Consider the following 15,162-nt stretch of genomic DNA (forward strand, 5'->3'; position numbering starts at 1 on the left):
ATTTAATCAATGGAGGGGTTTACCTCTGCCTATCTATCCCCTCGTGGCTAATGTCTGTCAGTCATCTCCCCTTCCACTCCCCCTCACTCTCCCTCACTCTCCCTCACTCCCACCTACCCCTCCAAATCAAGACGACAGATGCCAGACAAGGCTCTGACATCAACACGTTTCATCAGAGTGAGACGGCCCGAGCATGCACACACACACGAACACGCACACACAGTCAAGCACACACACACTGTCAAAGGCGTTTTGGAATGAGGATATGCGCGTATGTGTGCGTGCGTGTCTCTCTCTCACAGCCTGTCTGTCTCGGTCTGTCTGCCTGCCTGCCTGTTTGCCTGCCTGTTTGCCTGCCAGCTCCAACAGGTAAAAACAGCTGAACTACTACGCTGTGTAAAGCATGTGCTTCAGTATAATACTCTTAATTAATGCATCGGAGATCCAATAAACATCCCTCTGTTTCCCATAAAGCCAACAGAGTCGGGCCCCTGCGCTGGCACAGGCGTCCCTGTAGCCCAGTGTTAATGACGATGTTGTGCTTAGTAAAGGTCCTCTTTGAATCACAGTCATTAAATACTGGGTTGCTTTAATCACCAAATCGAAAGAGTCCTGGCACCTTCCAGTTCCACTGTCTGTAGCCCACTACGACTCAGTCCAAAAACCAGAGACAAATAAAACCCTGAAGAGGCGGGGACAGAGATTCAGAAAGTCTTTTGAAAGAGGGAACTCTGTTTAAAGCGCTAGCTCATGGCTGCATTTGTGCGGATCAATTGTTTTAGTATCTGGAAATGAATAAATAGAGGACTAGCTGCCAACCAGAGAGAGAGAGTGTGTGTGTGTGTGTGTGTGTGTGTGTGTGTGTGTGTGTGTGTGTGTGTGAGAGATATGATATGATACTGGATGGAGCAATGAATACCGTGAAGAACCATGTAGATAAAGTGCAATGGAGGAGCGAGGGAAGGTAGAAAATACAATTATCAGAGGGGAGAGATGAGCTAGAAGAGGTCTAATTGAGCAAAACCCCAATTACTGTTTTATTGTGGATGACTGTCTAGAGGTCAGGGCCCAAAATGGAGGAATATTCCTCACCTCAAAACCCAGGGAAAAAGAGCAGGAGTTACATTACATGAAAAGAGAAGGTGTCAATCTGGTTCCACACAAAAATCCCTCTTGCCTTGTGAAATTACTAACCTGGAAAAAATCACCTCGCAAGAGAAACCAGTTGATCAAGTAATCAAGTACTCATAAGGCTGTTTTATGAAATATTGTGATGTAAAGGAAGTGCTTCCATTTTTTTAGTAGGGGGGTGGGTTCTTTTCAGGAAAGCAGTGAAACAGCTTGAGTCAAATGCAATTTCATTGCAAAGTCATTTCTCCCCCTATCGCCATTCCAGAGTGGGTGACTTAGTCTCATGAAAGATATCTGGCAGACAAAATTCATGAGTTTAAAATCTGCAAATGAGAGGAGGGAACTTTCGCCCCAGTCTGAGGTCCTGAGCGCTCTGGAGCAAGTTTTCATCAAGGATCTCTCTGTACTTTGCTCCATTCATCATTCCCTCAATCCTGACTAGTCTCCCAGTCCCTGCCGCGGAAAAACATCCTCACAGCATGATGCTGCCACTACCATGCTTCACCGTAGGGATGGTGCCAGGTTTCCTCCAGACGAGATGCTTGACAATCAGGCCAAAGAGTTCAATCTTGATTCTCATGGCCTGAGAGTCCTATAGGTGCCTTTTGGCATACTCCAAGCGGGCTGTAATGTGCTTTTTACTGAGGAGTGGCTTCCGTCTGGCCACTCAACAATAAAGTCATGATTGGTGGAGTGCTGCAGAGATGGTTGTCTTTCTGAAAGGAACTATGGAGCTCTGTCAGAATGGACATTGGGTTATTGGTCACCTCCCCTGACTAAGGCCCTTCTCACCCAATTGCTCAGTTTGGTCGGGCGGCCAGCTCTAGGAAGAGTCTCGGTGGTTCCAAACTTCTCCGATTTAAGAATGATGGAGGCCATTGTGTTCTTGGGGACCTTCAATGCTGCAGACATTTTTTGGTACCCTTCCCCAGATCTGTGCCTCGACAAACTCCTATCTCTGAGCTCTACGGACAATTCCTTCAACCTCATGGCTTGGTTTTTGCTCTGACATGCACTGTCAACTGTGGGACCTTATATAGACAGGTGTGTGCTTTCCAAATCATTTCCAATCAATTGAATTTACCACAGGTTTCTCCAATCAAGTTGCAGAAATATCTCAAGAATTATCAAAAATAGAATGTTATATTTATATATATATACTGCTCAAAAAAATAAAGGGAACACTTAAACAACTCATCCTAGATCTGAATGAAAGAAATAATCTTATTAAATACTTTTTTCTTTACATTGTTGAATGTGCTGACAACAAAATCACACAAAAAGAATCAATGGAAATCCAATTTATCAACCCATGGAGGTCTGGATTTGGAGTCACACTCAAAATTAAAGTGGAAAACCACACTACAGGCTGATCCAACTTTGATGTAATGTCCTTAAAACAAGTCAAAATGAGGCTCAGTAGTGTGTGTGGCCTCCATGTGCCTGTATGACCTCCCTACAACGCCTGGGCATGCTCCTGATGAGGTGGCGGATGGTCTCCTGAGGGATCTCCTCCCAGACCTGGACTAAAGCATCCGCCAACTCCTGGACAGTCTGTGGTGCAACGTGGCGTTGGTGGATGGAGCGAGACATGATGTCCCAGATGTGCTCAATTGGATTCAGGTCTGGGGAACGGGCGGGCCAGTCCATAGCATCAATGCCTTCCTCTTGCAGGAACTGCTGACACACTCCAGCCACATGAGGTCTAGCATTGTCTTGCATTAGGAGGAACCCAGGACCAACCGCACCAGCATATGGTCTCACAAGGGGTCTGAGGATCTCATCTCGGTACCTAATGGCAGTCAGGCTACCTCTGGCGAGCACATGTAGGGCTGTGCGGCCCCCCAAAGAAATGCCACCCCACACCATGACTGACCCACCGCCAAACCGGTCATGCTGGAGGATGTTGCAGGCAGCAAAACGTTCTCCACGGTGTCTCCAGACTCTGTCACGTCTGTCACGTGCTCAGTGTGAACCTGCTTTCATCTGTGAAGAGCACAGGGCGCCAATGGCGAATTTGCCAATCTTGGTGTTCTCTGGCAAATGCCAAACGTCCTGCACGGTGTTGGGCTGTAAGCACAACCCCCACCTGTGGACGTCGGGCCCTCATACCACCCTCATGGAGTCTGTTTCTGACCGTTTGAGCAGACACATGCACATTTGTGGCCTGCTGGAGGTCATTTTGCAGGGCTCTGGCAGTGCTCCTCCTGCTCCTCCTTGCACAAAGGCAGAGGTAGCGGTCCTGCTGCTGGGTTGTTGCCCTCCTACGGCCTCCTCCACGTCTCCTGATGTACTGGCCTGTCTCCTGGTAGCGCCTCCATGCTCTGGACACTACGCTGACAGACACAGCAAACCTTCTTGCCATAGCTCGCATTGATGTGCTATCCTGGATGAGCTGCACTACCTGAGCCACTTTTGTGGGTTGTAGACTCCATCTCATGCTACCACTAGAGTGAAAGCACCGCCAGCATGCAAAAGTGACCAAAACATCAGCCAGGAAGCATAGGAACTGAGAAGTGGTCTGTGGTCCCCACCTGCAGAACCACTCCTTTATCGGGGGTGTCTTGCTAATTGCCTATCATTTCCACCTGTTGTCTATTCCATTTGCACAACAGCATGTGAAATTTATTGTCAATCAGTGTTGCTTCCTAAGTGGACAGTTTGATTTCACAGAAGTGTGATTGACTTGGAGTTACATTGTGTTGTTTAAGTGTTCCCTTTATTTTTTTGAGTATATATATATATATATATAACATTCTATTGGCTGCAATAATTTTGTATAATACTTTCAATTAAACTCTTAAGTTTTGAATCCAGTGTTGTTTTGTGTATCAGTTCATAAACCATGTGGGTACTATATTAATTGAATATTATCTAAATCCTATCCATTAAAATTGACAATTTGGGTGCAATCAATTACTGTAGCTTAATTTCTCAGAGATATATTTCCACAAAATAATGTTTCGTGAATGCTAATCGTATCTGTTACTAACTACAAAAATGATTTGAGAACAATCTGAGATGGTGGGTGCCGAAATCCTCTTTCTGTGGTTTGAGGTGGAACGACTCGTGGGATAACTACACACATATACAGTGCATTCAGAAAGTATTCAGACCTCTTCCCTTTTTACACATATATATATATATATATATGGGGATACAACCATCCCAGCTCTGCAAATGTTGCTGTGAAGAGACAGAATCATTAGATCATTTGTTTTGGTACTTCCCATAAGGAGCTTGTTTTTGGTCGCAGGTTCAGGAATGGCTGAAGAATTGCAACATATACCTGGAGCTAACTCACCACTGTTGGGTGATTTAAAAAGTCATAGTCAATTGATCAATAATAATACACTTAGCAAACATTTTTATCTTTAATTTACAATCTGTAGAAACTATGAGAATAGCAAGTTTCAGAACTTTTGTGAAACATCACAGCACAGTTGAAAAATACATGGCAAATTGAAATCAAAACTGGATGGTGTTCAGAGATAGATGGGAGATGAAGGATGAAACTAACAAACAAAAGATAGCTATTGTAAAATATACTGTGTCCATGAAATCTATATAGTATGTATAAGATGGAAGTAGAAGCCTAAGTGTTATTGTCCATTAGTTTACTCCAATTAGGGAAGGGGTGGCAGAGTTAGGGAAAAATATTAAAGGGAAATATATATATTACAAAAACAAAATATGGAGGATTGCAAATGATGCAGACAATTACATTGATAGAAACCACCATCTATCTGCAATATTAAAGCTGATCTACCCCCTAAAAAAATCTAAGAAGTACATATATAGTACCCAACATCAGATTAGGACCAAACTTCTTCCTACCAATGAGTAAGACATGAAGAATATAATTTTTGGGGTCAAAAGCCACCCATGGTCATGTGTGGTCATCCTCACAATGAACGCAAGTCCTCCATAAAAGCAATTCAGTTTGTGCTAATAGCAACCTAATGCTTCAACCCAACTCTCCTTGAATAGTCCAACAAGTGGCCGCTCTCTGCGAGGGCTATTCCTATGCAAGACTTTTCCTACAAGCCCAAAACTTTGATGGAGAAATGGGCTAAGGACTAAAATGTTGTGACAACCCTAATAAAATAATGAATTGCATGGCAGTCTTATGTTTTTCAATAAAATTATCAGGGAACTATATTTATTGTGATAAGTGACATTTACCATTAAAACCAACGCAAGGTTCATCTGTGTTCAGGTGTATCTAGAGGGCGGTATTGTCCAGCTGTGGGCATAATAAGCACAGTTCCTTCCCCACATTCAGACAAACGGTTGTCAAAGGGTGGCGGATATGAAAACAAGCACCCTCTTATAAAAAAGAGTTCCAAAACGGTTCTTCGGCTGTCCCCATAGGAAAACCCTTTTTGGCTCCAGGTAAAACCCTTTTTGGATTCCATGTAAAAGCCACTGTGGAAATTGTTATACATGGAACTAAATAGGGTTCTTCAAGGGGTTCTCCTATGGGGACAGCCGAAGAACCCTTTTAAGTTCTAGATAGCACCTTTTTTTCTAAGAGTGCATGAGCATTTTTTGTTTTATCCCAGTTTTCAGGGTGGTTCTCTGCCCCTTCAGGAGATAATGTATGGGAGACTGGCAGCGTGCTCCATCCAGAGGCAGTTTCACCATGAGGACGGTGACGAGGGGGTACGGTCTGCAGTTCGCTGTGTACCCTCCTCCTTTTTGTAGCGTCATTACGTCAATGGTCCCCGAGGTCCTAACGCTTGTCTTGAGAGAGGAGATTTCCTCTCTTATTGAAAAGCAGGCTATTCCGGTGGTCCTCATGTAAGAAATACAGAGCAGTTGGTACAGCCAGTACTTCTTAGCCCCAAAAGCGATGGAACGCTGTGTCCCATCATGGACTTGCATATTTTAAGCAAGCACCTCAAGGTTTGCAAGTTCAAAATGCTCACAATTTGCCGGCTATTCTAGTCGGTGCATGCCAGCGATTGGTATATAGAGCTGAATGATGCGTATTTTCATGTGGCTATACATCCTCCCCACAGAAAGTTTCTGAGGTTTCATTTTGAGGGTGTGGCCTACGAGTTTCTGATCCCGCACCTTTCTATGGCGGTGGAGGCGGCTTTGGCACCAGTGCTATGATAGCTGTGGTCCCTCTGGGAATTCTGTTCATGCATCTATTTCAGCTCTGGGTGATTTGCTACTGGACGCATCTCGCCGGACAGCTCAAGGCATCCCTGTCTTGCTTAAGGTCTTGCATTAGCCTCACTCGGCTGGGATGAGACCCTTATCAACTACGACCACTGCTGCCGCTCTCCCCCGGGCCTCAGACAACCCCGGAAGACCCTTCGCCAGCAGCCACAATCTGTCTCCCAAAGTCAGCTCGACGCCCAACAGACGTTGAGCCCAGCCGGCGACAATGGTCACACAAACTGGTCCGAGCCAAAGCCTCCTGAGCGTGTTTCCACCCCAGGCAAACAGGACAGCCCTTGTGAGTATCTTTCATTTTCATTGTAAAACCACATGCCCTAAGGGCACAGTCAGAGGTTCAAACTCAGCTGGTTAGCCTTTTTGAACTTACTTTTTCCAGAGAAATTAGTAATTGAAGTCACTTGCATTATTTACCTCTCCCGGGGGAGAGCCATCTGTCCATCTTACTGAAGGAAGGAAGCACTGGCTATACAAGCAGAGCAGAAATAGTGGGGTTTTAGCCAACACAAATTCTACCCAAGCAAGGAAGAATTAGCTACACAAGCAGAGCAGAAAGTAAGCAGAAAATAGTTAGCTTTTAGCAAACACAAAACCGATACCAAGACCCAAAACTCAAACATCTAGGGGGACGAGTACTCTCTCCCTACTAACAGATACCTAAGTCGCAGCTAAATCTCGTAGTCTTCGTGTGCTTGAACAGTTAGTAAATTGCATGGCACGTTCTTCCTTCAGGCGAAATATCTGCATATCTGAAGAGCGAAATATCTGCATCCATTGGCCCGTTGGGTGTGATTTCTTCAGGTGAATATGATTGGTCGTTGACTCCCATAGTATGTTATGCCGAGTGACTGGCTGAAAAGGAACTATTGGTTTTCTACCCAAAATCTATTTAATTAACACAAGAGACCAGCTAAATTTATGAAAATGTGGCGGTGTAGTAGGAACAGCAGCATCTAGTGGTCAGAACCTGGTACTTTCACACTACTTTAAGGTAAATAATGCAAGTGACTTCAATTACCAATTTCTCTGGACAGGGTTGGAAAAACCATCATCAGATTCACAGGGAATACATGACATAGTATGGAGAAACAATGCTCCAAGTCGTAGCTTCATACTACTTGTCAAACATAGAAAACTGATACTGTATACTGGTTGTTGGGGTGGGATTGGCATGGGCTGTGGGAGGGTCTGTGGGTGGCTATTGTTTGGGGGGGGTTCTTCTGTCTTTCTCATTAATAGGAAAAGGTTTGGTCCAAATCGGATGTTGAGCACTACATTTATTGGACGCTATCTGAATCTTATCAATTAAAATGGCCAATTTGGGTGCACTCAATTAGCTTCATTTCTCAGAGATAAAATGCTATTTCACCAGAATAATGTTTAAGGAATGCTAATCTTGCCTGTTTCTAACTAAAGAAACCATTTCAGAACAATCTGAGATGGTGGTTGTCATGGCTTGCTGAAATGACATGGAACGACTTTCACGGTTTAAACATTTCAGGAGGAAAAGGTAAAAAGCCAATCAGGAGTGTGTGTGTATCTGTGTGTGTTTGTGTGCATCCTGCCCAGTGACGAATCTGAATACACAGCATGAGCTGACGTTCTACATAGCCAACACCGCAGGCCTACCCTTTCAGGCTAATAAAAACAGCGTCCAGATGACAGCCTCTTCCATTACTGTTCCCCCTCTTCCCCATTCCTTCTATTACCGCTCCCCACCTCTCAAATGAAAGTGACGTGTCCCACGGAAACTAAATAAGCCATATCAATATCTTATGACAGCTAAAGTTTACAACCCGGCTCCTTGATTCTATATCTCAGTAGGTATGCAATATTGGGTCAGGGTCAGGGAGGGATGCTTCTCTGAAACAGTGCTCTTTAATCCTGGTTGAAATTGGGACCCACAGGGCATGCTGTCTTTTGTCCTATCTCTGCACAAATACATCTGATACGGATAATCAAGTACTCATCGAGACCTTGGTGAACTGAATTAGGGTTGTGTTATTAAGGCATGCAAATTACGTTTAGTTCAACATAAAAAAAAAGAGTTTCTTACTAGTTCAAGAACTGGTATGTCTCCATTTCCTTCCGTTTCATGTAGGGTTGGAGTAAAAGCCTGCACACTCCGTGGGTCTCCAGAACCCATTACTAACCGCTATAGAAAAGGTTGACGGTGAAAAGAGAACCTTAATGCGTGGACAATGTGGGAGCAGCAATGCAGAAGTGCGAGGCGCGGGAGTCTATTTCCACTTATTCCTCATAATCCTGCACCGGCTCTCAGAGACAGGGGTGTGGTGTTGATTCCGACAAAATAGCAGAAAACATATTTGAATAATTACATATTCAAATCAAAAGAATGTGAATTTGAGATGTGGGCGAACTTAAAAACAGGGAGAGGATGGGGGAATACAAACACACAGACAAACAAGTGGATGCCCACCTATACACCGGGGCACTCAAGCAAACACACACTCGCACACACACATAAAAAGAGATGTACATTGTAACGCACATACACATAAACATGCACAGGCAGACACACAGCCAGCATACACACACAACAGAAGATAAGGGCACCACAGACACCAAGTTTGAGGTCAAAACCCTGTGTTGGGGTACACAGGGGTTTCTTACCTTCGATGGCGAAGGGTTTGCCCACGGTGAGCAGCTTGCAGTCTGCGTCGATGGACACCTCGTAGTCCAGCAGGGCCTTGTCCATGATGAAGGCATCAAGCTGAGGGGGATCTACCCTTCAACACACAGGGAGAAGGGGTTATAGACAGAGAACGGGGGACAATGGAACGAACCACAAAACGCATGACAACAAAAGTCATGTCCTAAACGCTAGGCCTACACACCAAATGGGCCACGTCCCAATCGCCACACACCAAACAGAGCACGTCCCAATCGCCACAAACCAAAAAGGCCAAGTTTGAAATAGATCACGTCCCAATCCTACGCACCACACACCAAACAGGCTATGTCCCCAACAAACCTTTAACCAATCGCCACAAACACTCGTCTCTGTACCTCATCCGGCCTTGGGGACATTTCCTCACTCATTCCAGATGTAGCACATGACCCTCGTCACCATCATGATTATACTTCATGTCTCAGTGTAAATGGGGGACCGCTAGGGAAATTGGGCAGAAGGAGAATCGTAAAGCAAGGCCATTAATCGCTTGTCCGACCAAACAAGTCTGGAATGAATGCAGAGTACACTGACTGAGGTAATGGCAAAATGGGAGAACACCCAAATCAGGCACTCAACTTCTTTTATGGCGTGACCCCTGACTAGGCACATTAGCTGAACCAGAGAGGATTATGTGTCATGGGAACTATCGTAATGCAGGCTAAAGATGTCAAAACGGCACATTGTTATGTGTGTCAGCTTTCAGGTCCTCTGCCTTCAATTGTAAGGAGTGGATGACCTCTTGGGTAAGAAATCGCCTGTGAATATTACTGGCAATTTTCTGGCACTTTGGCTGTTTAATCAAACCATCCATCAAACCATCCACTTAGAGGAGTTGTATTGAGTTATTTTGCAACTGATTAAGAGCCTGGAACACAAGCTACAGGTCTTTGTAAACTCCCGTCTCAAACAAATACTGCTCATATGGTTGCCTGAGCGGATCTCTAATATAGACCTGTAAAGAAAATCAACCAGAAGCCTGTTTCGAAGTGGAAGTGGAGACGGGTTGGTCACACGGCCCAGAGAGGCCCGGAGAACATTGCAAATCCTTGGAATCCTCAAGGAAAGTGAAGAAGAGAACGTCCAACAGTGACCTGGCTCAGGTGTCTAGAAGCAGAACTCAAGAAGATCCGCTTGTCATGGCCTGAGGCAAAGAATGCGGCCCAAGACCGGCAACAATGGAAAACTTTAGGACAGGCCTTATGTTCCTCCAGGGACGAATAGGAGTAGCCCTTTACACTCGTACCTGTATATGGTTGAAAATGGCAGATTTGGACACTGATAAGCGGCTAAATTGGAACGCAGTGGCTGTACAGTAACATGCTATACATGATGTCAGAGCTCAGGCCCTCCGCTTCACAGCTCTGTATGGGTTTTGATTGACTGCCGTTCTGAACTTGAGCACCGTGCTCGACAAAATGATGCCACCATTCCTCCCGCTAATTAGGTAACTTTTGCAAATGTTTAATTGTCTGAATGATGGAAGCTGTAAATTATAAGGACTCAATGTATTTTGAAAGATGAGACGTTGAGGATTATAATAAATACAAGCAAGCCAAACACCTGTGAGTCCATATGTCCACTTCACATTTCCATATCATAAAACCTATGTAATACACAGTGTCAATGTTTATGAACACAATGTTTGATGTACAGTTACAAGATGACATGGCTTTACACCCTACGTTGTCCTGAACAGAATGAGCCTATGTTTGTTTTAATTGTAAAGAAGATTTGCCGAGGACCACGCATCTGAATGCACTCATGATCCCACTCTATTACGATCTGCTTCTCTGAATTGCCTAGTAAAAGACTAACACTGTAATATCGTATTTTATCATTTAGCTAGTCGTGTTGGCAATTGATCGCGCTATCAAATTATGCCCACCTGACCCAGATGGCGAATTTATAATTCACCGTTTTTGAATTATGTCAACAGCAACAGTAATTGTGTAACGGCGAAGAAGCAGGGCCGTGTTCCAAAGAAAACAACTACAAGTGTGCTTGCTCTAGTTCCCCAATGGCACAGCTAGGAGAGCTCAGAAAAGCACCTTATAGTTGAAGACTCTTCTTTGAGTCATAAAAGTGCATTGAAATGACTTAGGAACTGTGTACACTTTGGAGAGGTGTGTGGCCACTTGGAAACACCAGTTAGACCTCTCACTCAAACACTTGTCATCTTTTTGTCAAATTTTCCAAGAATATTCTTAAGTTATTGAATGTATCTAGAGTATTTTCAAAAACAAATACGGCGAAAAGTAAATGTAAAATGCACATAAAATCTACAGTTTGGTTAAATCTGCAATTTGGATTCAGTCTGGTGTCCTCACTTTTAGTCTAATAATTGTCCCATAATCTCCAAACTGTTCCCTTTTAATTGCTACAATGGTTATGCATATGCTTTCCCTATTCTCTTCTGTAAGAAACATTTAAATGTAGCCCTATCCATGTAGGCCAAATCCATATAGGCCGAGTGTTAAACCTGTTGAGGCCAGGGGGCAGTATTGAGAATTTTGGAAAAAAATATGTGCGCATTTTAAACTGCCTCCTACACCAACTCAGAAGCTAGAATATGCATATTATTGTTCAGGTTTGGATAGAAAACACTCTGAATTTTCTAAAACAGTTTGAATGGTGTCTGTAAGTATAACAAAACTCATATTGCAGGCAAAAACCTGTGAAAAATAGATTTTAAAAAATGAGAATTTTGTGACTGTACTATTTAGTGTCATTGTTTTATAGATACCATAGTGAGAAAGGATTCAGTTCGCAACTCCTACTGCTTCCACTAGATGTCAACGATCTTTAGAAAGTTGTTTGAAGCATCTGTCATGAATACAGACCGAATTAGAATGCTTACAAGTTGACACGTCATCACTTCATTTTTTGCGCCTGCGCATAAATCTGAGAAGAGTGTCTTTGTCATAATCGTTTATTCTAGACACTTGATAGGTTGTGTGAAAATATTACTGATGTTTACTGATGTTTCACGTTAAAAATGGACCAAAAGATTAATGCTAAACAACGTTTGACATGTTGTGACATGCAGTGACTTTACACTGCCCACCTCATTTTGTGGGAGCCTACTGAACGCTAACTATTTGGACATAAATTATGAACTTTGTCAAAAGAAACCACATTTGTTCTGGACCTGGGATCCCTGGCAGCGCCTTCTGATGGAGATAATCAAAGGTAAGGGGATATTTAGAATGTTATTATCGATATTAGATGATGCTAATGCTAACGGTATAGCTTAGCTTAGCTTATAGCTTAGCTTATGTTGTTAGCATAGTACCCAGTTTATAGCAAAATGTGATTTCCCAGTAAAGTTATTTTGAGATCTGGCCATTCGGTAGCAATTACGAGATGATAATATATTATTCTTTGAATGACAATATTATAATTTACCAATGTTTTAGAATAGTAATTCCGTGATTTGTAATGCTGGATTCACTGGGAGCATTCGAGCCGAAAAAAAATTCTGAATTTCACCGCGACTGTAAATGCTGTTTTTGGATATAAATATGAACTTGATGGAACTAAAAATGCATGTATTGTCTAACATAATGTCCTATGAGTGTCATCTGATGCAGATTGTCAAAGGTAAGTGCATAATTCTAGCTAGTTTTCTGTCTGTTGATGCCCTTCTTTGAATTGGCTAAACATTACACGCAGCTATTGTCAATGTACTCTCCTCACATAACCTAACTTTATGCATTCTCCGTAAAGCCTCTGAAAATCGGACAGCGTGGTTAGATTTAGGAGATATATCTTTCAAATGGAGGAAAATAGTTGATTATTTGATTATTTGAAATGATTACTCTTGCAGTTTTGAATTCCCCGCCATGGTCACATGACAATGAATCCCAATACCGGGATAAGATCCTGCCCCCTGGCCTCAACAGGTTTTAAGGGTAAATCCATTTCAATTCTATCCCTTTTTGACATCATCCCTTTTGATTTAAACAAAACTTCACATATATGTTTGCCCATGGAAGAAGTGGTCAGAAAGTGACTTTTTGGACCTGAATGCCAAAACATTGAAGAGATAAAGGTGCTCAAAGATGACCTATTTTCCATACACCAGCATACCATGAGACATCCATGTCTTCATCACTGGAAAAGATAAACGGTTGAGTTTGACATCATTTGAAAGTTTACAAACAGGGTTGTCAAACTATTTTATAATTTCTTGAAAATATATATATTTTTTTACCTTTAACATAAATTAGAACCTATTTTTACATCATCTGAGGTTTTTGTGTTGTGCCCACCATTGGTTGAGACACAACGTGCTCTTAAATAGAGGGTGGGTGTCATTTCAGTCATAGAAATATATTTCGTAGAATGGACCTATTCCTTCACTGCAATTCAGCTGGTGCTCCATTGAAATTGAAATCAAATTGAAATCGTCACTTCTAATTACTATCCCGGAGATGGCCACCGGTCCATCCACCGTCGAATGTTAACACAAATGGTCATATCTATTCTATCTATATTTCTTTTATTTCAATAAGTTTCTGATGGAGAATTGACAGTATAATTTTTAACCAACTGATATTCCCATCGAAGTCAACATTCTCTGATGTGTGGGCCTCAAAACATCTTTGTGGTACCATTTGAAAGTTCAAATTTCTATTTTATTCCCATTTTAGTTCATTTCTTAGCCAAAACATGACACCCACCCTATATTCAAGAGCACGCTGTGTCTCAGACGATGACAGCCACAACACAAAAACCTCAGATGATGTATAATATGGTCTAAGCAACAACATATGCGAATATGAAAAAAAAGAAGTTTATTCGTTTTTAAATAATTTACGTTTAAGGTAAAAAAAATACACTTTTTTTATATATATATATATTTTCAACAAATTACAAAGTTGTTTGACAACCTTGTTTGTACATTTTTAACTGATATCAATCTCAACTGTTTATCTTTTCCAGTGATGAAGAAATGGATGTCTCATGGTATGGTGGGGAATGCAAAATAGGTAATCTTTGAGCACCTTTATCTCTTCAATGTTTTGGCATTCAGATCCAAAAACTCACTTTCTGGCCACTTCTATAATGGGTAAATACGTATAGAAGGATTCGTTCAAATAAAAAGGGGTGCTGTCAAAAAGTGAATTCAAATGGAATTCAAATGGATTTACCCTTAAGTAAGTATTTGCAACACAATACAAAAAAATATCTGTATATGGCTACTGGCTAGCATAGTCAAAAGATCTAACAAAGCAAAGATAGGTGGATACACATTCCACACAGTCACACACACAAGCTCAAATGCCAGCTGTCTTCTCTCTCCTCGTTTGAATTGAACTATAACCTCTGTCATCCACCTGAAGTTCAACCCTGTGAAGAGAGCCATTTTGTTTGTGTTTGCTCCCTTTCACATTTCATCTTTTTTTGAAGCAATACCACTGGGCTCTCCTCTCCCTTTGCCTTTCTCTTCTGTCTGCATGGATGACAGACCTTTGTCTGAGAACCACAACAAACACTTCTCCCGTAGGAGGGAGAGAGGAAGACAGAAAGAATTCAAAACTGTTTCTTGACAGTAGAAAGAGAAAGTGTCTATCTCCTCTGTGTTCTACTTTATCCACCTCTAGACAAATAACTTCAACAACCCTTATAAACACTCACAAGAATTTGGGGTGGCAGGTAGCCTAGTGGTTAGAGCTGGATTGAATCCCCAAGCTGACAAGGTAATAATCTGTTGTTCTGCCCCTGAACAAGGCACTGTTCACCGGTAGGCCGTCATTGTAAATAAGAATTTGTTCTTAAATGACTTGCCTAGTTAAATAAATAGCATTTCTTTGGCTATAGAGCAGGGGTGCTGTGGCCAATCCTACTCTTGGAAACCTACTTGACCTTGATTAGCTGAAATGGGTATGTGAGTGTAGGCCTGGAACAAATCTTGCACACCCTGTAGTCCTCCAGGAGTGGGGTTGTATATGTTTTGATCTCTTACTTGAGGGTGGACACTCCATCAGGTGTGGTGGGCTCATTGTAGCGCCTCATGTACTCGTGCATCTCTGGGAAACTCTTCTTCATGTACTCCTCGGCACTGCTCTCCCTCACCGTGCCAAACCGGAAACCATGGGACGGGTGGTGGAGCTAGGGAGGAAAAGAGGGAGGGAGAGGGGAAG

General features: G+C 42.6%; 1 protein-coding gene across 1 annotated transcript in view; it reads right to left on the reverse strand.

The window, feature by feature from the left end:
* grin3bb (glutamate receptor, ionotropic, N-methyl-D-aspartate 3Bb) overlaps positions 1 to 15,162 on the reverse strand; it is a 104,804-nt gene that overhangs the window by 9,893 nt on the left and 79,749 nt on the right. Inside the window, exons 5-6 of the mRNA XM_029708386.1 lie at positions 14,985 to 15,130; positions 8,956 to 9,071 (exon numbers count right to left, since the gene is read on the reverse strand). Coding sequence (XP_029564246.1) covers positions 8,956 to 9,071; positions 14,985 to 15,130 — 262 coding nt within the window. The remainder of the gene's footprint in view (positions 1 to 8,955; positions 9,072 to 14,984; positions 15,131 to 15,162) is intronic.

Source organism: Salmo trutta, chromosome 22, assembly GCF_901001165.1.
Source record: "Salmo trutta chromosome 22, fSalTru1.1, whole genome shotgun sequence".
Classification (NCBI taxonomy): Eukaryota; Metazoa; Chordata; class Actinopteri; order Salmoniformes; family Salmonidae; genus Salmo; species Salmo trutta.